The sequence below is a fragment of the Pteropus alecto genome, unplaced genomic scaffold (assembly GCF_000325575.1).
Source record: "Pteropus alecto unplaced genomic scaffold, ASM32557v1 scaffold50, whole genome shotgun sequence".
NCBI lineage: Eukaryota > Metazoa > Chordata > Mammalia > Chiroptera > Pteropodidae > Pteropus > Pteropus alecto.
Window position 1 is genome coordinate 3,594,397 of NW_006431918.1, and position 23,909 is coordinate 3,618,305.

Below are 23,909 nucleotides of genomic sequence, written 5' to 3' on the forward strand. Positions count from 1 at the left end.
GTAGTTCCTGTTTTCTTCTATGCATTTTATTGACTCCAATCTTATATTCAGGTTCTTAATCTATTTTGAGTTAATTTTGGTGTGTGGTGATAGACAACCATCTAGTTTCATTCTTTTGCAGATGGCCTTCCATTTTTCTCAGCACCATTTCTTGAAGAGGCTTTCCTTTCTCCACTGTATGTTTTTGGCTTTTTTGTCAAAAATTATTTGCCCATATAAAGATGAGTTTACTTTTGAACTCTCGATTCTATTCCACTGGTCTGTGTGTCTGTTTTGCTGTTGATTCCATGCCATTTTGATTACTATTGCTTTGTAGTATAATTTGAAGTCAGGCAGAGTGATGCCTCCAGCCTCGTTCTTTATTCTCAGGATGGTTTTGGCAATTCAGTCTTTTGTGCTTCCATACGAATCTGATGATTTTTTGTTCTATTTCTTTAAAAAATGCTGATGGGATTTTGATGGAGATTGCATTAAATCTCTATAATGTGTTAGGTAATATGGTCATTTTAACTATGTTGATTCTTCCAATCCAAGAACACAGAATATCTTTCCATTTCTTTATATCTTCTTCGATTTCTTTTAATAGGGTCTTATGGTTTTCATTATATAGATCCTTCACATGTTTCATTAGATTTATTCCTAGGTATTTTATTCTTTTTGTTGCAATTGCAAAAGGAATTATTTTTTATACCTCTTTTTCTGACACTTCATTATTAGAGTATAGGAATGCTATGGATTTCTGAACATTGCTTTTTATATCCAGAAATTTTACTGTATTTGCTTATTGTTCCTAGTAGTGTTCTTGTGGAGTTTTTAGGGTTTTCTATATAGTGAATCATGTCATCTGCATATAATGACAGTTTGGCTTCTTCGTTTCCTTTTTGGATGCCTTTTATATTTTTCTCTTACCTGACTGCACTCACTAGGACCTCTAATGTTATACTGCACAACAGTGGCGATAGTGGACAGCCTTGCCTTGTTCCTGATCTTAAAGGGAAGGTTTTTAGTTTTTCATCATTCAGTATAATGTAGGCTGAGGATCTGTCATATGTGGCCTTTATTACGTTTAGCTACTTTCCTTCTACATCAATTTTTGTTGTATTTTGATCATAAATGGATGCTTTATCTTGCCAAAGGCTTTTTGTGCATCTATTGATAGGATCATATGATTATTTTTTAATTTATGTGGTGTATCACATTAATCGATTTGCATATGTTGAACCATCTCTGTGCCCCTGGGATGGAGCCCACTTGATTGTGGTGTATAATCTTTTCAATAAGTTGCTGTATTCGGTTTGCTAGTATCTTATTTAGGATTTTTGCATCTCTGTTTATGAGAGATATTGGTCTGTAGTTTTCTTTTTTTTGTGTTATCTTTACCAGGTTTTGGTATCAGGGTAATATTGGCCTCATAAAATGAGTTAGAAAGTATTGCCTCCTCTTTGATTTTTTGGAACAGTTTGAGGAGAATAGGTATTAACTCTTTGAATGTTTGGTAGAATTCATTGGTGATGCCATCTGGTCCTGGACTTTTACTTTTTGGTAGGTTTTTGATGATTGTTTCAATTTCCGTACTGCTGATCGGTCTATAGAACTTGGTTTTTGTGTCATGGATTCCAAAGAAATGAGAAACAATGAAACTAAAGCTGTAGGAAGGACAGTATGGCAGTTAGATCTAAGAAACGAACAGTGAGAACCTTGAATGCAGCCAGGACTATCTGCCATCTCTGCCTCCCTGAGCATGGAACTTCTCCCTTTCCTAATGAAAACAGACCTTCTCCAGAAAAGAAGGAACTCCAGAGAAACTACGGGTCCTATCAGCTCCAGCACGGTACAGTTTATAGCTCCTATCTCTAGAAAAGAGGCACCAGGCCCTGTAAGGGAGACTATACCCAGAGGGTCATACACCTCCATAGTGCCATAGGGGCAGTCACTGTTGAAAGTCTAGCTCTTGCAGGAGCCATGTGGAGGGGGCTGAAGCAGCTCCCAGACAACGGTGCCAGGTAGACAATCCCCAGTGAGTAGAGAGCACCCACCCCCATCTCTATGACACAGGTACCAGATTTGTATGTAAGCGTATGTCTACGTAAACTACCCATACACATAATCTCTCATATTTCAGCTTCTATTCTTGTCTCCAATGTGGCTTATTACATTAGATATCAAGTTGGCTGAGAAGACAAGGGAGGGAAGGGAGGGAGGAAGGAAGAAAGACGGAAGGAAGGATAGAGGGGAGGGGGAGGGGAGGAACAAAAAGGAAGTTTCAAAACTGCAGAGACATCTTCATTTCACTCACCTCTCCTCCTCCATGGGAAAAAAAAAAGTTACGATTACTTATTGTAAAACATTAACTAATTTTTCCCACACTGGCTTTGTAAATCAGTTCTATATCAAACACCTGTTTTGTGATTTCCTATGCTACTGTTCTTGACAGAAAGTGGTTGGGTTACATCCTCAAAACAAGAATTAAACATGAAAGTGAAAATATGTAGGCAACACACAGCGGTAAGCTGTACCCTAAACATCCCCATTGGACACATCATCCTGCAAAAAAACATTCTGTGCATCTGCCAGGAGCCGGGTATCATGCTAGGCCTTCTCCATTACCTCGGCTGTTCCCAGAAACATCCATTTGAAGCAAGTGCCACTGTTTCTGTTTTATTTGTTCAAGGTCATGCAGCTGGTAAGCATACGAAGTGAAGTTCGGAGTCATCGTCCAGACATGATATGCCTGTGCTTTCCACCAAACCAACTTTTCCCTCACTAGAAAATACAATTCTGAATGCTATTTATTTTGAGACAGCAAACATCTACCTATGGTCATGAAAGGTCCTGAATAGTGAGATAATAAACAGGCATTCATTTCCCAGCATCATACACCGCAGCATAAATGAGTTTCCATATCTTGTTATTAAGTCAAGAGAGGAAAGTGGTACTCTAGGGAGAAAAATATGAATGATACTAAAGGAATACAGCAGGCTCAATAAATCCAGAGACTAACGCCGCTATGTGATCTCTGTAGTAGTTATGCTGGTACTGATAACCTTACACAAGTTCTTGGTGGAACTTATTAAATCATAAAATCTTCTCGATTCGAGAACATAAAGCAATGTATTTTTTATGTAAACACAACCTTGGGGAAACTGCAGATAACCGCAGACCTTTTAAAGATATTTTCTTCTGTCACACTGGAAGCCGTTTCCTCACCAATATTTTTTACATATTTGTAGAAAGACTTCTCTTCCATTAATATTAAACACAAATTGTAATGTAGAAACTAAGAGCTCAGATCTCCTCTAATAACTATTTGGAAAGTCAGCCATTGGGTTCACAAAAGCAGTCATAATCAAATTTCTAAAGATGGATAGTTTGTGCTGGAAGATAAGTTAAAAACAAACCATCCATTTATTGAGATTCATTAATATTAATATCTATTGACCTGTACCATACTAAAAGGATTTTATTGAGCAGACAACTTCCAAACATAATATTACACAGAGTATAAGCTCAATCATTTTTTCACTCATTTAACTAATAATTATTGTATAACATAAATATGCATAGGCATGGCAGATACAAATAAGTAATCAAATAAGCCCTTGCTAAATTTATTTTTTATTAAATTTATTGGGTGACATTAATAAAATTATATAGGTTTCAAGTGTACAGTTCAATAACAACATATGTGTATTGTATTGTGTTCACCGAAGTTAAGTTTCCTTCCATCACCTTATATTTGACCCCCTTTACCCTTATCTACCTCCTCCTTCCCTGCTTCCCTCTGGTAACCACTAAACTGTTGTCCATGTCCATGAGCCTCTATTTGTTTGTCTTGTTCATTTGTTGCTTTTAGTTTTCTATCCCACATATGAGTGAAATCATATACTTCTCAACTTTTTCTGACTTATTTTGCTTAGCATGATAATCTAAAGATCCATCCATGCTGTCACAAATAGCAATATTTCATCTTTTCTTATGGCTGAGTAATACTTCACTGTGTTCCACATCTTCTTTACTCAATCGTCTATTGAAGAGAGTATTTTGGTTGTTTTCATGTCTTGGCCACTGTGAATACTGCTGCAGTGAACATTGGGGTGCATATATCTTTCTGGATGTTTTCAAATTTGGGGGTAGATACCCCAGAAGAGGGATTGCTGAGTCATATGGTAATTCAATTTTTAATTTTTCGAGGAAACTTCATACTGTTTTCTAGAGTAATCTCTCACTAAACTTAAAAGGCAGTTATAAAGAAAATACATACACATATTAAAGTTAAATCATTATTATAAAGCTAAACGATAAGAAAACAATATAAATGTATTCAAATAATATGATTGTATATCAAATGAGGAGTAAAGAAAAGAAATGCTAGGAGTTTACATGAGAGGAGGGTTAAACAGGTTGGAGAATAAGAGAAGACATTATTGAATGAGGAGGGGCTAATTAGGTAAAGGATGCGTGGCAAAGAGAAGAAAGAGTTTTCAGTAAAGGCATGTTCTAGAGAGAGTAGATCAAGCAAGCTGGAACAAAATGTGTGTGCAGAGATGCAGGACATAGTATCTCTACCAATTAGTAATCAATAAGCACGAAACCACGATGGTGTACCTTTCAGTGTTCAAAGGAACATATTCGCTTATTTCCTAACTTGAGGACTCAGTCCATCATTTACCCAGCTCATTTTCAGCCAAAGCAACATATCTGTCAAAGTTAAAGACTTTAAAACTCCCTTAGAAAAATATAATATAATAAGTAAATATGGGGTAAAGAGTCATTGAGTTTAAAATTGCAACATTCCACTGGACCCTTTAGAGATCACTAAAGTCATATATCTTTCTGAAACACAGCAATGCAGACTACAGTAGGAGTCAAGGAATCAGGGCAGGAGAGAAGGACCAGGCCATGAAGTAAGTGCAATGCGAGCAATTTGTTCAGGTTTATGGTCAAAGTTAAGGAGTTCACAGAATTTATAAGGCTAAGCACTACCCAAAACACTACTGCTGATAGAAATATAGACATATCAGAGTTCGAAGTGCCTTTGGGAGCCATCTAGACCTACACACATCCATACTCTGCTTTCTGTTGAGGTGGGCACCAGTCAATGACTCAGGATCTAGGTCTTGTTCAATTAAAGATGCCTGTGTAGAGTGATTAAGAGTTTGCAACCACCTTATGGTATCAAGATATAGGAGGCACTCTGACAGGGAGAAAAAAAAAAGGCAAACCAAAAGAAAGACTTCAGGAAACTGCAGCACAGCAGTCTGAAAAACTTTTCTATAAAAGGCCAGATAATAAATATTTTAGGCTTTGAGGGTTACATGGTCCCTGTGACAACCATTCACTTCTGGTGTTGCAGTACGAAAAAAGACATAGACAATAAATAGATGAGCCAATGAGCATGCCTATGTCCCAATAAAACTTTAGAAAAACAGGTGGAGAAAGACCCAATCATGATAAAACTCGCAGCAAATTAGGAATGGAGGGGAAATACCTCCAGTTCAATAAGAGCATCTGTAAAAAACCTACAGCTAACATCACACTTAACAGTGAAAGACTGAAGGCTTCGCTTCCCCTAAGATTTGGAACAAAATAAGGATGTCTACTTTCTTATTTAACAGAGTACTGGAAGTTCTAACCACTTCAATAAGGCAAGAAATAGAAACAAAAGGCGTACAGATTAAAACTGTCTATTTCCATATAATATGGTTGTCTAGGTAGAAAATCCCAAGTAACACACACACATACACACACACATACACACACACTCCTAGAACTAATAAGTGAGTTCAGCAAAGTTAGAGGATACAAGATGAACACACAAAAATCAACGACATTTCTATATGCTAACAATGAACGTACGGAAACCAAAATTAAAGACAATACCATTTACAACCGCTCCAAAAAAAATGGAAACCTTAGGTATAAACTTAACAAACGGAGAAGATCTATAAACTGAAAATCATAAAACACTGATAAAGGAAATCAAAGAAAACTTAAATACATGCTTATGGATTGGAAGATTCAACATAGTAAAGACAATTCTCTCCAAATTGTTCTATAATTTTAATCCAATTCCTATATAAATCCTACGAAGGTTTTCTGTACACACGGACAAGTTTATTCTTTGTGTGTGTATGTCCTTTTTATTGTGGTAAAATACACATAACATACAATTTACCATCTTAACCATTTTCAAGTGTGCAGTTCAGTGATATTAAATACATTCATTCACATTGTTCTGCAACTATCAGCACCATATGCACCCCAAACTCTTTTCATCTTGTAAAACTGAAACTCTATACCCATTAAACAATAACTTCCCCTTCTCTCCTCCCTGACCCAGGCTCTGGCAATCACCATTCTACTTTCTCTCTTTATGATTTTGACTACTCTAAGTACCTTATATGAGTGAAATTATAAAGTTTTATAGACAACTTAATTCTTAAATGTACATGGAAAGGCACAGGCCTTGTAATAGCTAAAACAATTTTGAAAAACAAGAATAAAATGGGAAGGATAACTACCCAATTAATGCCTCTGTAGATACAGTAACCAAGACAGTGTGGCATTGGCAGAGAGATGGGCATATGTGATCAATGGAAGAAAATAAGAACCCAGAAATAAACCCACACAAATATGCCCAACTGACTTTTGACAAAAGCGCAGAAGCAATTCAATGGAGGAAGGATTTCAACAAATGGTGCTTTAGCAATTGGATATCCATTGGCCAGAAAAAGGCCCTAACACAAGGAAAAGCCATCTCAGCATAGACTAGGTAGGATCAGCTCACTCTGAGGCGGAGAGGAAACCTATTACCAGACTCACTTGGTAGAGAAACTGAAGACTGAGAGCAAAGACCACCTGGTTCCTTTCTAATTAGTTTAATACAACCATATGGTGTAAATAATAGAGAATCCTCATTTTTAAAATTATATCGATTTTGTTTGTCAACCATCCTACAAGTTCCAAAGCAAATATATACATTGAAGCTTCACCTCTTTAGTGAATCGCTTGATTCTGGGGGGTAGAAAAAAAAGTAATAATTGTGGGTTTTCAATGAACCAAAGTAGTTAAGGCTTAAGTTCCATCATTATATTAATTGAAATGCCTTCGTTCATATTTTGCCCCTGGAGAGTCATATTTAAATTTATGTAGCTTATTCCTTAAATCACATGTGTGTTTCCCCAAAACTACTGCAGTAAACATACATAATCTTATTCATCCAACTCCTAATTTTCACCAGAAAATAATTATTCCCTTTTATTCCACTTAGAAAAATAAACCCACAAGCCCTATAGTATGAGCATAATCCTGAATAAAGAAACATTTTTTAAATTTATTAAAAGTTATCTACAAGGGGGGCTCCCCGAACCTCTTTTACATTCAGAGGCAGTTGGGTGCAATTTTCACTCTTGGAGGTATGTGGTTCCCCAGCAACCAGCCTCTGGTTGTCAAGGAGAGATCCTGCATGAGCTTGACTGTTATTAGGCCCTCTGCAGTCCTCGGTGGGGGAAGCAGGAGCTCAGTGTAGCACTTCTTCATGCCAGTGCACACATCTCAGTGTGCGAAGAATGCTAAATGGTTAGCTAGTAACTTCAGGGACCAGCAGGGGTTGCTGCAGAGGGCTTACTGCTAGATGACGTAGCTCTTTATGAATTGGTTCTTAAGAAGAGATAAGGAAATGGAGGTTTTCAGCAATGCAGTGTTTTCTCGGGGGGCTCTATTTGACAGCTGGCTACTCCATTCTGCAAACTCTAACATGGTTTTCTTTTCATCTGCTAACTGCAGTACACTCAGGATTTTTTACTGTAGGTTTCATTTTCTCCAGCTGGAATGCTATGAATTCCCTCACAATATTTCATTTTCATGACTCTTGCCTTTTGGGTAAAATCTGTTAAAATATCAAATCTTTTTCAGTTGGCCAAAGAAATCATTTTGGGCCTCATGTCAATAACACTTTTTAGTTTTTTTACATTGTAGTTGACCTGAGCAAACTACAAATTACATAACTGTAAACTACAAATTTTAAAAAAATCAAAGGTAAAATGTAAAAAAGTTACAGAAGAAAATTCAACACTAATGTTATTACCTTACCATTGTAACATTTTCAAAAGAATTCATTTTATATACATACTCTGGGAAGTCATTCGATGTCTCTAAATTTTATTCTTCATTTTTTAAAAAATAATAATATATTCATTGAAATAATATTATAACTCTGCATTTCTTCTAGTTTCACTATTACCAGTCTTGGCTGTATTATAATGTAAATTTAATACTCAACAAGCTAGTGGATCAGAAATATACCATGCTAAAAACACTGTAGATGTGCTCATACGAAATGATACAAAAATCCTAATGAAATATAAGGAACCATGTCTTTCTTTATGAAGGGTAATAACCTTATTTAACCATTCATAAGAGATCCAGTTTACAAAAGAGGTCCCACTTGACCCAGAGGATATGGTGATCTCTGGTCAAGAGAAAAATCAAGCATTTGGCATTGTTACACACACACACACACACAGAGCAAGAAAACATGTCCAAAATGGAGTCACATATGCTAATCCCCATATCACTAAAACAAGACTTAACTTTGTTAGAGTTTTGGCTGTCCCAAAAATATAATCTTAAACCAGTCAGTGAGGAATTATCTGATCAGCCTGGTTAGGTAATCTGCCTAGTAGATCTTTGCCATCTCCTGAAGGAGAGTAACCTTGCAATAACCAATCTGCTTTCATTCCTGGGAAAACTTCTCTGTTCCCATTCCCTTCTGCCTATAAAAGTCTTTCATTTCTGTACAGCTCCCCAGAGCTCCTTTTGTCTGCTAGACTGGATGCTGCTGATTCTAATCAATTTTTGTTCAAATAAGCTCTTAAAATTTTTAATATGCCTCAATTTATCTCTTAACAGTATCATGAGTCAAAGCAGTCAAGTATCTCACCAAATGGGAAGAACATTTTGATAGGACACCCAGGAAGAAGTTACCAAAGACCAAGCCACTTAGCCATTATAACCCAAGAGCTCTGGCCATGCCAGCTGGGCACCATAACCAGGCTACGAGTTCAGGAAACACAAGGGAGAAAAATAGCAATCGCTGAGCTCTAAATATATTAAAGCAACTCAACCGTCACCCCCCCTAAGGAAATACATTGGAATGAAAGCGCAAAACAGGGCCCCAAAGCCGTAGCTTCTGCCTCCAATTCCGAAAGCAATCTAAGTTGAAATGGTCCTGAAAGGCAGCATAGAAGGGGAAGAACTAAGTTTAGCCTTGAAAGGCCCAAAGGAAGATTTAGATGGGCTGATAAGAAAGAAAGCAAACATTCTGGAAGGAAAGAGCTAAGAGCAAGAGTCAGCCTCAGGGGTGCAAGTAGAGATCTGGAACACTGAAATCAGCAACAAGTTACAAAAAGTTTCTCACTCCAGGATGAAGTGTCATCACACAGATCACATAGTGTTGCCACTACTTCCTAAGCAGTGACAGAATGAAATTTGAGGTTTAAAGAGATGTCTGATGGTGCTGTTCATGATAGACTGGGGAGAATAAAGGCAGAGCCCCAGGAAAGTGTGATGGTTAATTTTATGTATCAACTTGACTGGGCTAAGGGATGTCCAGATAGCTGGCAATACACTATTTCTGGGTATGTCTGTGAAGGTGTTTCCACAAGGGATTAGCATTTGAGTCAGTATACTGAGTAAAGAAGATGGCCCCACCAATATTGGGGGGCCTCATCCAATCTAATCAGATTAGAACAAAAAGGTGCATGAAGGGTGAATTCACTCTCTCTGTTTGAGCTGGGGGACACCCATGTTCTCCGGCCCTCGGACACTCCTGCTTCTGGGGGCTTAGGACTAGGACTGGGACTTACATCATTGGCTACCCAGGTTCTCAGGTCTTCAGGGCTGCAACGGAATCACACCACCAGCTTTCCTGGGCCTTCAGCTTGCAGATGGAAGATCTGGGACTCCTCAGCCTCCATTACCATTTGGGCCAATCTCTCATAATAAATCTCTTTCTATGTATCTAGATATACCCTATAGGTTCTGTTTCTCTGGAGAATCCTGATTAACACAGAAGGCAAGAAACAATCAAGAATATTAGAAAAGGGATAGATTAAATACAGAGGCAAGGAACAAAGATGAATGCAGCTAACATCTCGGAGACTTGGGGACATCTTAGTGTCACTGGCAGAAATGAGAAAATTAAAACATGTATCCAATGTTTTGAAGGGAAATGGCAAGTTTTGTTTCAGAAATGACTTTAGGGTTACGACAGGACATACGCATCCTGTAAGTATTTGGAAATAGGAAAGTAGAACTTGTGCAAGATGAGATATACATTTTAGAAGCCACCCATAGACAAAAGTGGAAGGGAAGAAGCTACCCATCCATGAGAAGAAGGGTAGAAAGAGTAAAGCAGTAAAATAAGGACAAAGAAGGGGGTGGCACCAGCAAATGCCACTTCCACTTATTCAAAGATAAGGCCACTGTCAGACACTCCCAACCTCTTACCATTTCTTGGCTTAATATGTGGTAAGGAGAATGATACAAGTTAAAGATGATTGAACTGCCAAATGACTACAAACCCATGGCCCACTAGAAAGCTGATGTAACTAAAGCTCTGAGTAGCATGGCAGAAACTTAGCTCTGCGGCCAAGCGTGGGCTGATGCTCTGAACTACAGGAAGAAGAGGAAATGGCAGGTAAAGAGACTGCCATCACATAACAGGGTGGAAGAACACTCCATTCTTCAAATATGGCCCACTCCTATTGCATACATTTCCACCTGCCTGCAGAAATGCTGTCCAGCTAAAAAAGTTTTCTGATATGATAAGAAAAACCAGTAACATGAAAACCAGCAAACAAGAGCAATCTCAAGGCCCCAAACCTCTACCCTTCCTGTCTTCTTCTATCCACTGTTCTATTATTCATTCAAAAATTTGTTGACTATCTATTATGTGCCATAATACATAACATGTATATGTCTATTATGAATGATACTGCTCAGAGAGGCCTGCCTCACAAAGAGCTCATTATTGGCTGCTGGAGTCATCCAATAAATATTTATTGACAGCGTGTATTCCAGGCACAAGGAATAATACAATTCCTGCCCTCAAGTAGTTTGCAGTCTAGTACTACATTTTCACAAAACATTAGATATTGGGATGCTCTGACAAACCGGGAATTTATGATGGAAGAAAGATGAAAGAATAGTCTATAGATGATCCACGACTTTCATTTATCATGCACTGACACTTGAAAACCGTCTTTTGCAGAATTCAGTCTTTTGTACATCACCAGAGTTTGATGATTTTGGCTGGCACAGGATGGCAGGGCCTGCCAGCTGTGGCATAGGACAGGGGCCTGGCCATCTGCCAAGGCAATATGCTGATGGATGGCAGGCTGCTGGGGCCTATAAGGGAGCTAGACCAAGCTCAGCAAAGAGGCCTCCACTCTGGTCCTAGCTGAGGGCCTCGAGGCTGCTGGCTCTCTTGGAGTTCATTACACAGGCTGATGTCTCCTCATCCAACCCGCCTCTCACTCCTTATCTCAGCTGTCCTCACTCCGCGCCCTCCCCAACCCGAGGCAGGGGCGCACTGTGACCCCTGAACTGAGTGTAGCAGACCAAGGCCCCACATGGATTGTGCTGAGCATAACACCTCTTTCTTTCTCCGCCACTGCTGCAGATTCTTAGCAGGCTCTGCTCAGAGATTAGATGAGCGGCTCCCCATCATTCGTCCTGGCCAGTAGAAAAGTTTACCACCGGTCACAAGGGCAATCAAGAAGAAAGTCTGAAATCAACACAAATCCATCACCACTAGCGGAAAAACAATTAGGAGTATGTATCCATGGACAAAAGATCACCTATTTTAGTTTCTCTGTGCCACACTGGTCACACAAGGTCACACAAAAAGACCACTGGTTTTGGCCTTTGTTTTTAGACATTAATCATGCGCTGCCCGTATCCACAAACCAGACTGAGTGCCTAATGTAGGTAGCGCCCTTTGTAAAGTGAAATACACTAAAGGATAAAATAAATATCAAACACAGTCCAGCCTCCTCTTTTCAGGAGTGAAACATGGCTCCTTCTCTAAACAGTCATCTTTTGAATCTATGTCTAATTTCCCTGTATGAGGGAGTACACCCTCATACAGGGAAATTAGACATAGATTCAATAACTTAGCAACAAAATATCGAAGTTACAATGCAAGATTCAATAGAAGAATTCATAAGCAGTATATAATTATTTGTCCAGTAGAAAAGAAAGGGATCATTTAGGTCAGAGAGAAAAAAGAGATGAGTGTATGGGAGAAATGGAATTCAAACAGGGCAAGTTTTGAGGAAGGAGTATGATAAGGGTATTTGGAAAACATAATATTTTACCTAAGCAGGCATTTAATAGACATTTAATGAATGATTTAATGAAAAGATAGGAGTATGGAATCCAGGGCAGAATCACTTAGCAATTCCAGAAGCAAAACACTGAAACCCATTAGCCAGAAGACAGGGTTCTGTAGGGCCACAGAGGGAAGAAAGGCTGGGAAGAGAGGATAAGATTGTGGGAGGTACAAATACCCTTATTCCAGGGACCTCAGGGAAACACTGAGGGCTCCGAAACAGAGGGCAAATAAAAAGCTTTAGACAAAATGCAAAGAGGAGGAAAAAATAGTTCTGCGTCCTACAATTTAGAAACTAATCACACATTGGAGAAATTTTTCTAAAAGGAAAATTGTTTTCTATCATTTTCTTTTAAAAGTCTGTGTACATCACTGAAAATAAAAGAAATACACATAATGCCTTGTACATAATAGTGGAAGGAATTTGTCCCCAAAGATCTTTTCTTTGTGTAAATGATGCCACCACAATTGCTGCTTCAATAAAAATGAATATTTATGAAATGTAAAATGACTTGGGTTAACTTATTCTAATTTCACCCTCTAAATTTAGATTTTTAAATCATGCCAAAATGTAGATTTTGATTACAAAAGCAAGTTAGGGAAGAAAAAAAAAAGACCTACTTGACAAGAAAAAGAGAGCAAAATTTAAAAAAAAAAAAAAAAAAAAGCCTTGAAATAGGGATGACAAAAGATGATCGAAAGATGGTCAATTAGACTAAAAACAACAGAGAGATCATCTTCAAAGTGGAGTTATTTAATTCAATAAAGCAGTCGCATTAACAGGAATCAAGTTATTAAAAAAAAAAAGAAAGAAAGAAAGAAAAGTCTCCCACCCATCCTCAGCTCACTGCGTAGCTCGCTCGCTAGTTATTAGTTTCTTAGCCATCCTTTCAAAGTTTCTTTGTGCATACACATTGTGCACACAAAAGTTAGCACGCTATATAACACTGTTCTGACCTTGCTTTTGTCACTTAACACGATATCTTGGCAATCTCTCCATACCCATTCACACAGATTTTCCAAGTTCTTTCTACAGCTGCATATTCCATTGTGAGGACGAACCATAATTTATTTAACTAGCCCCTATTGATGGGCATTTGGGTTGTTTCCAACCTTCGGCTACTGCAAACAAAGCTGCAGTGAATAACCTGGTACAGTCATCATTTGGCATGTGTGCAAGTGTATCTGTAGGATAAATTCCCAGAAATTGTATTCCTGGGTCAAAAGGTATACGCAATTAAATTTTTGATAGATATTGCCAAATTGCCTTCCCTAAGAGTTGAGCCAATTTACACTCTCGCCAGCAATGTACGAGAGTGCCTTTTTCCTTAAGGCAACCAAGTGTATCATCAAAGTTCTGGATTTTTGCCAGTCTGAAAAATGAAAAATGGTATTTGTATTCTCCTCATTATGAGTGTAGTTGAGCATCTTTTTATGTGTTTAAGAGCCAACTGTACTTCCTTTTCTGGAAACTGTTCATAACCTTTGCCTATTTTTCCAATAGATGTTAGTGTTTTCTTATTAATTTCTAGGAGCTTCTTATATATTAGGGATACTAGTTCTTCACCTATGATATGAGTTGCAAATATACACCCTCATTTGTCTTTTGAATTTCTTTATGGTAATTCTGCCTTCAGAAGATTCTTCTTTTGATGTGATCTAACTTATCAATCTTTTAAGTCTTCTGATTTTCAAGTCATGGTTAGAAAGGTGTTCCTCACATCAAGATTATAAAGGAATTCTCCCTTTCTCACACTTAAATTATTTGATTCTTTACATTTAACTAAATGGAAAAACAGTATAACAGTTAACATCACAAACTCTAGAATCAAACTGCCTACATTTATATTCCAGATCCACCACTTATTAGCTATGGGACCTTGGATAAGTTGCCTAGCCTCTATGGGCCTCAGTTCCTACAGCTACGAATGGGGAATAATAGTAGTTACTACTTCGTCAGGTTATCATGAAGATTAAATGTATTAGTAAATATCAAGTAATTACTAAGTGCCTGGCATACAGTAAGCACTTAATATGCATGAGCTTTTGGAACTTATCCTGGTTTAAGATGGAAAGTACAAATTCAACTTTTTTTCTATATGGCTACCAAGTTGTCCCATAATCATTTATTGAATATTCCATCTTTTTCCCACTGATTTGAGATATCACCTTTATCATATGATACATTCCCATATGCATTCAAGAATGTCTGATCTTTCTATTCTACTCCATTGACCTATGTATTTATGGACTAGTACCACACTGCTTAAATCGTAAACTTTACTTTTACTGTATGGTAGGGATAGCTGTCCCTCTTTGCTCTTCTTTTACAGTTACCATAACTATTACTGTTTATTTTTCTACACAAAATTTTTAATTAGTGTATCTAGTGATAGAACAAAACAAAATTTTTAATTAGTGTATCTAGTGATAGAACAAAACAAAAATATCAGTTTACTGAAGCTACATTACCTTTATAAACAGGGAGAATTGATATATATGTTCCCCGTTCAGTCGTCTATCCGAGAACCTGGTATGTCCCGCCCCTTGTCTGAGTCTTCTATTGCATCTTCAGTGGTGTTTTAAAGTTTTCTTCACATAGGTCTTGTATATTTCTTGCTAATTTTATTCCCAAATTTTAACTTTTTTGGTTGCTATTATATATGTGTCTTCTTCCATTATATTTTCTAACACATGGTTTATATAGAGTAAAGCAAGGATACACCCTAATACTTTACTAAATTCTCTTGGATTTTCCAGATTTGTAATCTTATCATCTGTAAGTGAGGTTAGTTTTTTTTACCTTCTCCAGTTGCTTTCTCTTGTCTAACTGCATTGGCAAACACCTACAAAACATGTTAAATAATAACCAATCACCCAAAGTAGGCCTGGTCATGCCTTGATACACTTTAGGCATCCTTGGAAAAATTATACATTAAAAAAGTTTGAAGGTTTGAATCTTACCTTCTTGCAAAGTAGAAATCTACTAGGCCGCAGTTTTTAAAAGAATGAAAATTTTCTTAAGAACACAAAAAAGGTAAGATTAAAGCTTAGAGCTTACCCCTAACAATAAAAATATTTAGTACTAGTACACACCTGCTACCAGGCTGACCAAGAGTGGCCCACCTCCACATTCTTCCTTGATTAGGACTTTAGTGGGAATCTCTAATGCTTCTTCATTAAGCACCATGATTGCCTAAAATAAAATAGATATATTTTATCATGTTAAGGAAGTAGCCATCTCCGAGTGTTACTATCAAGAATAGTTGTGAAATTTGGTCAAACGACTTTTTAGCATCTGGAGAGACAATTATACCATTTTCCTTACTTCAGTTAAATGATGAATTATATTAATAGATTTCCTAATATTGATCTTTCCTTGCATTCTGGGATTAAATCTCATTACTGGATTCTGTTTATTCATATTTATTTTGCAGTTTTGCAACAATATTAATATATAAGATTTTCTTTTTGTGCAATCTTTATCAATTTTGGTTTCAATGTTATACTTGCTTCTTAAAAACAATCTGACAACTCCTTAAGTTTAAAAAGTACTAGAATTATCTGCTTTTTAAATATTTAGTAGAAGTCCCCTGTAAAACTGTCTGGACATAATGCTTTGGAAGGAGGCAACTCTTTTACAACTTTATTTGTTCTAGGAAAATCACCCTGTTTAGACTTTCTACTTCTTTCTGGGCTGTTTGGGGTCAATTACATGTTCCTAAAAATTACCTATGTCATCACAGTTTTCAAACTTATTTTCAGAGCCAAGTAAATCATCCCTATGATTCTTTGAATTTTCTACTTTCAGTATCCCCTCTTCTCAGTTCTTATCTCGTGTATTTGTATATCCTTCTTTTTTTCCTTTATTAAACTAATAGTTTATAAATTTGACTGTTGTAGTTCTATTATTTTTCAAAAAGCCAACTTTTGGATTACTTATATTGCTCTACTGTTTTATTTATATTTAAACTTCTTAAAAGAGTATACCTTTAGCAGGTGTGCTACAACTCTTCCTTTCCCCTAAAAGGCATCACAGTAATAAATGTGGGAGCACTATCTAAGAATATAAAGGCAAGAAAGCAGAGATTAAATAGGAGCTGTCAATGTTACCTTGACTATATCCAAATCCCGATACATGAGCAAAAAAACAGATTAGCAATGTTTCCAATATGAAAAAAAAAAAAACAGTGCCATATAAAATAAAAGCTGGACTTTTACTATAATTAACTCATTGGAAATAAGATCGGTTTTAACTATAATAAACTTACATTTGAACAACATAGGAGACACTGAGGTTTTCATTATAAACCTCTACCTCCTCCCTATGTCTAACAATTAATTGCCCACCAATTCAGTTGAACAAGCATGAATTCCCCTTTTCCCCCAATTCCAAAGTTCTGAGTATTGCTTTACAGCCAGGCACTGAAACAGAGCAAAACGACTCTACGTATAAGATTGGCAAAGTGCTGTGTGCCCTGCCAGCCAGCCAACCAGCGCTGTCCAGAACCCACTGCTAACCTGAACAGTGTGCTTCAAATGAGGCAGTCTAGTCCAGGTTTAGTTTTAACCAATCACTCAAAGTAGGCCTATTCATTTTAGGTAGCCTGGGAAGAAGTAAACGTTAAAGAAGTTTTAAAGACTGAATTTTACCTTCTTGCAAAGTAGAAATCTACTATTAGGCCAGTTTATAAAAGGAAATGTTTCCCTAAATATACAAAAAAAGGTAGGGTTAAAGTATAGATGATAACTGTTAACACCAAAAGTATTTGGTAATAGTACACACCACCTAGTAGGCTGAGCCAAAGACAATAAACAGATGGACCTTGTCTTCTAAAATCAAAAGGGGATGCTTTTGTCACAGAACTTTAGAGAGTCAGAGTGCAAATCACAACAGACATAGATAGAGGTAATATAGAGAACTGAAGAGCTATTAAACAGATTGGAGGCTGGAGTCAAGATTAGTATCTTTCAAAACAGTAAGCTTCAAGCTTGCAACCACCAAAATCCACCGAAGAGTAACAGTGCCCATTTCTGGGGCCAATCAGAACATTCAGCAACCTGTCAAGGCAAGAGTAGTACCAAGAGTGGAGACTGGAGAAATCATAATCTAAAATTTAAATATTGGTGGGGTGGCGGGGGGTGGGGGGGCAGTTTATAGCAACTGAATAATAAAGACATACGTATTATAGGTTTGGTCCTACACCAAAAAAGCAGTTTACGGTTACAGATACAGAGAGACGTACACACAGCTATATGAAAAAAACAGATGAACCTGGAAGAGAACCACGTCCTGATATTTGCAGAGTTATTATGTGGATATGATAAAGAAATCCTTAGCATGTTGGATAATCTTTTATCAAAAGTGTCATGTATATACTGGGAAATTGAGAAGACTTTGGTTAAGATAAAACAGAACTAAATTTTGTTTAGTCTTAATCCTAAACCAGTTTGGAAATCTGATCAAGAGTTTTTGGGTTGTCCCTCTTTCTAGAAGGGCATATCAAAGACATTGCAGTGTGTAAAGGGGAAGTTCAGTACCAGCTGGAGAAGTTCAACATTGAGAAAGCATTGTCTTTATATATCCGTTTATGAATCTTGGTTTGTTAAGAGATTACTTATTTTAAGATAAATGAAGTTTAGATAATTGGATTAAATATGGTTTAGAGATAATCTGGATTTTTTTCAAAACTCATTTTCTGAATTTGAGTTAAAAATCAACTTTTAGGGCTCACAATTGGAGGTGAAGTGACAGCAGTCACAAGTAATAGAACTGCTACTGCAGGTGAACAAAAAACAAGTCACAACGTCCAAACTGCCTCAAATCCAAAAAACCTCTACCTTTTCCAATATCAGACTGAGTATTGCATGTGATATATACACCCTCACTATGATTTCTTCCTATAAATATTCAACAATTCCTTAAGGAAAATTATTCCTAGGAAATTTCAATGCAAGATCTTGGCATTGAGCTATACATAAAAGATTAATCACCACTTAATCCTCCAACGGCTCTAAGGCAGTAGTTTACAAACAATGGAGTGCATTAAAAAATCACCTGGAGAGTTGTTTTGTTTTGTTTTGTTTTAATATGGAATACGTCACAAATTTGCGTGTCATCCTTGTGCAGAGGCCATGCTAACCTTCCCTGTATCGTACCAATTTTAGAATATGTGCTGCTGAAGCGAGCACTGGAAGGTTTGTTTTAAAACAAATATTGATGGGGCCACACTCTGAGAAATACTGAATTAAGGCAATCTCACTTAAAGTATGGTCTTGGGGTTGGTAGACCTGTGCTGTCTGCAAACTGCTACGTGTCTACAACAAAAATTGAGAATTAAGCTTTTGAAAACTTTTAGAGTAGTTTAACATTACTGGGCATCCGAGCACGTGATAACTTTCTAGCATTTCACTTTTACTATATTTTCCAAAAGTATTAGCATGAGATTGGAAAATTATTTTTAAGTTTGAGAAGCCCAGCTCTAAAATAGACACCCCCGCACAACTGATACACACCGCTGACCAGGGAGTACAGGACCAAAAGCAGCTCCTGCCAAGTGAGGGAAACTGGACAGTCCTGGAAGATAACAGAAGCCTGCAACCCGAACACTGGAATGAAATACCATTTCAAAATTGCAGGTCTCATCGTTCTGTATCATTCCATTGCTTCCAGCAACACCACAACACGGCGCACCATTGCTGCATGTGGCTCGCATCCCAGCGGCCGAGGCAAAAGAGAAAGAAAGGAAAGGAGGCAGAGAACCCATTACTGCGGGACCGCAGACCCGTTAAGGGTGGATATCGCGTCCGCGCTTTTCTTGCCCAAAGTTTGGAGACGCTGGGATATTTGCACTTTAAGTGTGTTCTACTAGCTTACTAGATTCCGTCAAAGCGTTCTGTGTTTTGGCGGGGAGAAGCTAAACGGGGAAGACGCCTGGCCTCCTCCCAGCCGCGGTTCCAGGGCCCGCGAGGCCGGTCCCGGGTCTCTCCCCGCGGGCGGAGGACGCGCAGCCGCCCGGCGCCGACACGCGTGCGCAGCAGCGACGCTCGCGCCCTCTGTGCGAGCCGCGTCCTTACCCGCCACGGGGATTGGCTCCTTCCGGCCCGGCAAGGCCTCCTGGGGACTGACGATTTTAGAATGCGAGTCGCCCATTCTCGGGATGGGGAAAAGGCTGTGGAAGAGCTGGCGAGCCCTCCTGGTGACCGAAAGCATAGGCAGGCCGCTGACCGAGGGGCCGCCGGCGGGACGGCGCGGTCGAGAGCCGAGCCGCAGCTGCGGGACCGGCGAGCACTGACTGGACTGTTGGCGCCGGGCGACAAGACCCGTGTGCACTGAGCTGCTGCAGCCCCGGAATCGAGGTTACCTAAGGATCACGCCACATGGGCTGTAACAGGGCGTGTTCTTTCCATGAGGGAGTTTCTGTTCCTGCGAGACACCGAAGATTTTTTTCTGGCTCGGCTCCAGTACAAAGTTCCCAGGCTGAGAACTAGTGTATTAATGGCGGTACGAAGTACGTGAAGCGTCAGAGGCCAAAAACAAAAAGGCCTAGCCTTTGATTTTGAAATTCATTCCCATTTCACAACCTCCTTAGCAGTTGTTCCGGATGCCCAATAAGAGAGAAAAGGACCTACCTTACAGATAACTAGAATATGTCTACTTCCATTTGCAGCCATTGTAATGATAAATTATTAAGATTATTACTGTGTCCAAAATGAAAACTAAGCACAATTTTCAAAAAGCGCAGAATGGGGAACACAATTCAATGTAATGTCAAATATATGTACACATACACATGTATAAATAACATGTTGATAGACCCATTTTACAGAGGAAAAAATGTAGGAGCAGGGCACTAATAGCACCACTAAAGCAGTTTGGGTGACTATAATGGCGCTGTTGGATCATTCTTGTTTCTCAAATCATGAGAGATAACATTTGTTCCTGTGACAGATTTTCAACCCAAAAAATAAGGTGGGTGTAGCCAGATGGGTGACTTGGGAGTTCCATATGTGAAATTTTGGCTTTACATAAATGTTCTGCCAAAATGGGCAGACAGTCTCGGATGAGGGAAGGAACTTCGGCTTAGCACCCACGGAAATGAGAGGGCTTTGACCCAGCCTCCTCCGTAGGTTTAGTTACCTCTTTGTTGTCCCGTAAGGAGGACAGGAGGATTAGTCCTACAGTATTGTAGAATATGGCCAGAGATGTAACATTAAGCTTAAATTAAGTGTTTACTTTGTAATTTACATTTCTTCTTGGCAGTTTGCCTCAGTTTTTACTTTTGATTTTTTGTTTTTATTATGAGATAATATGCAATAGATTCTGCAGGTCTTTCCCGAAACACTCTAAGGTGTGCCTGCTAGGCTTAGGAAGGCCTGCGTGGTTACTGCTAAGCATTTGAAAAAAAATAAGATCATTCTTCTGTCAAAGTAAATACTCTGGATTTTTTTTTTTTAATTACCGCATGAAATTAAACATATTAGAAATACTTGGCAACTAAACTGAAGAATTTTTCATGTCAAGAAGTACTTGTATAATGTTAAATGAAAAAGCACAACAGAGCTAACATAGGTACATACATGCTGTGTAGTATATATAAAAATGCATATATCTCCACTTACCCATTGAAGAAAGACTAGAAAAATGTTAAACAATGCAGTTTGTTCAGTTTCATTGTTCGGTTTCATTTGCTAGGGATTTACTGATTTTTACTTTCTTTAAACTTCTGTTTTAAAATGTTCTGCCTTGTTATAGTGTTCTCAAGTGTTCCATGGCTGTTACTTTTATTATTATAAAAAACATTTTTAAAGCAAAAAATGCCTTAATTTATTTCAAAGCTTTTTCATAAAACAAGTTTTTCATTTGCTAGAATAATTGTAAGAAAAGTTACGTTGTTTTGTTTGTTTTCTGAGGAGAGAATTAAATATTTCTGCTTTCAGCGATGCCATTTTTACTACTAGGACTTCCTTTTCTCAGACTCTCCTAATCCCTTCTGAGCCATAGAACACACCCTACTCCAAAGGATGAAAAGCCAAAGTTCTGAGCAGTTCAAAGTGCATGATCTGGAGATGATATACAGTCCTGTATAAGTCTGGATATAACTGCATGATCCAGTGACGTACGAATTAAAAGATGAGGTATCTGTTCCACTCTCCCGTGCCCTTCCCTTCCCCATGCACCTGGTGTACAGTGGTGAAGCAGGAGTATGAAAACCAATTTGGAAAAAGAACAGAAAAAAAGAGTAGTCGTAGTCTTCAGTCTAACCAACTGTTGCAAAGGGGAACCTTCAAAGAATGCCCAAGTGGAGGAGTAATTCCTAATTAGACCCCAGTTCTGCTCTCTAGAAGGAACTATCTTGTTTGTTGCATCTATAGGTACTGGCTTTACCCACTGGGAGGTTCTTATCTATGATTTTCTGTGATTCCATCTGAAGGGTGTACTGAAGAGTATGCCCTCCTAGGAGAATGCACGTTTTTGTGTGTCCAGTTTCTTACTGATGCAGTTTTGAAGGACTGTGGGTTGCTTCAGAATCAAATAGACAAAGGCATTTGCAAGCTAGGCTTGTTACTTGTTAATTCAGTTTTAAAAGATACTGAAAAGATTTCTGGTCTATTATTTCCTTTTACAAATCCTTGTACAAATAATCACAGCAAGAGATCTCAACTAATCATATTTCTTATGCCTAACTACTCTTTGTTTTTATTTACTAGGCTCTTATGTTTGACCCATCTATCTTGTATCTATTAACTTAATGGCAGTGCCCATGCAACCAGCAAAAACAGCAGGTTTGGTTGGGAAGGCAATCCCCTTAACATGATCTTTTACTGCATGTCATCTGGCAGAAACACTTTGCTAATAGCCCTTGAGAAGGGCTTTGGGTCACAGTTTTATCTTCCGCTGTTGAGAGTAGAATAGCTTTTGGCTTTATCAAAACTAGAAGTCCCTAAATAACCACTCTCAGTCAATTTGTATTATAGACTGCAGGCAGAGAACTCCAATCTTAGCAGAGCTTTCTTTTCTTCCATCTCTGTTAACAAAATGGCTAGCTTTTACCTGAGTTCATCTTTCTCAAAGGACTTTGCTAAAGGAGGCAGGAAACAGCTAATACTCTCTCATTGGTCAGACAATCATCTTTCTGATCATTTCCCTATAGCTACAGATTCAAAGAGCATGTGTGGACTACCTTCTAAGGAATTAGGTTGACAATTTTATCAAATGTTTTGTGGTGGCATAAAAAGGATCGCCAGCTTTTCAGCCTGTGATATATGTGTCTTTGTTGTCTGCTGCCTGCCAGCTAAGCCAACACCACATAGTTTAGGTTAATGCTATGGAGTCTACAGAAAAGCTACTAGAACTGACATGTTGGTTTCGCAACATTGCAGGATACAAGATCTATATACAAAAATCTATTGTATTTCACGGCCCTACCTTGAGAAACAAGAAAAATCTCAAATAAACAAATGGAGCCCAAAGATAGTGGAAGGAAGGAAATAATAAAGATCAAGTAGAAATAAATGAAACAGAGGCCAAAAAGGCAATTACAAAGATCAATGATAAAAGCTAGTTCTTTAAAAAGATAAACAAAATAGATGAACCTTTAGCTAGGCTAACCAAGAAAAAAGGAAGGCTCAAAAAATAAAATCATAAGCGAAGAGGAGACATTACAACTGATACCACAGAAATACAAAGTATCATAAGAGAATGCTACAAACAAGTATACGCGAACAAATTGGACAACCTAGAAGAAATGGATAAATTCTTAGAAACATACAATCTTCCAAGATTCAATAATGAAGAAGCAGAAAACCTGAACAGACCAATTACTATAAGGAGATCCAATCAGTAATCAAAAACCTCCCAACAAATCAAAGTCTAGGACCAGATGGCTTCACTGGTGAATTCTTCCAAACATTCAAAGAAGATTTAATACCTATCCTTCTCAAACTCTTACAAAAAAAATGAAGAGGAAGGAATGCTACCAAACATATTTTACAAGACCAGCATTGCCCTGAAACCAAAACCAGACAAGGATACCACAGAAAGAGAAAATTACAGGCCAACATCTTTGATATGCATAAAACCAAAGTATAGAGGACTGACCTTAAAATAAACCCTAGACTGGAAAGAATAAAGGACATGACTTAAGAGATAGGAGAGAAGATCAAACATCCTTATCTCATTCTCTCCCCCTGGGATGAACCTGGTGATGGAATCTTAGAAAAATCTCTATGGATTGGGGAAGAATCTAAGGATTTGGGAGCTAGTGCTTTACTTCTTGGGGAATACCCCAGGACAGTGACCCACTGGTACATAAAGGAATCAGGCTAGTGGACCGAATCAACAGATTTTTTAAATAATGACTTAGAGTAGACTAGATTAGAAGATATCAAAGTACATCAACAAGTAATAAGAATAAATGTAATTTGGAAAAATTTTTGTTTCTTTTACAGACATATGTACTGTACGTGCACTATGTCTAGACATAAAATATATTTCTTAGTGTGGCTTCTGGTC

General features: G+C 38.0%; 1 protein-coding gene and 1 non-coding gene across 3 annotated transcripts in view; both read right to left on the bottom strand.

Moving 5' to 3' along the window:
• The window catches only part of MSRA (methionine sulfoxide reductase A), a 327,699-nt gene extending 307,947 nt beyond the window's left edge, over nt 1-19,752 (bottom strand). The window contains exon 1 of one of the 2 annotated variants that reach the window (XM_025042498.1): nt 19,472-19,752. In XM_025042498.1, coding sequence (XP_024898266.1) covers nt 19,472-19,607 — 136 coding nt within the window. In that variant the 5' untranslated portion in view covers nt 19,608-19,752. The remainder of the gene's footprint in view (nt 1-19,471) is intronic. The other variant, XM_015600694.2, reaches the window with a different exon arrangement.
• LOC112475169 lies at nt 18,480-18,586 on the bottom strand. The gene has a single exon (XR_003044590.1). It is a non-coding gene; the product is annotated as a U6 spliceosomal RNA (small nuclear RNA).
• Nucleotides 19,753-23,909: the final 4,157 nt, after the last annotated feature.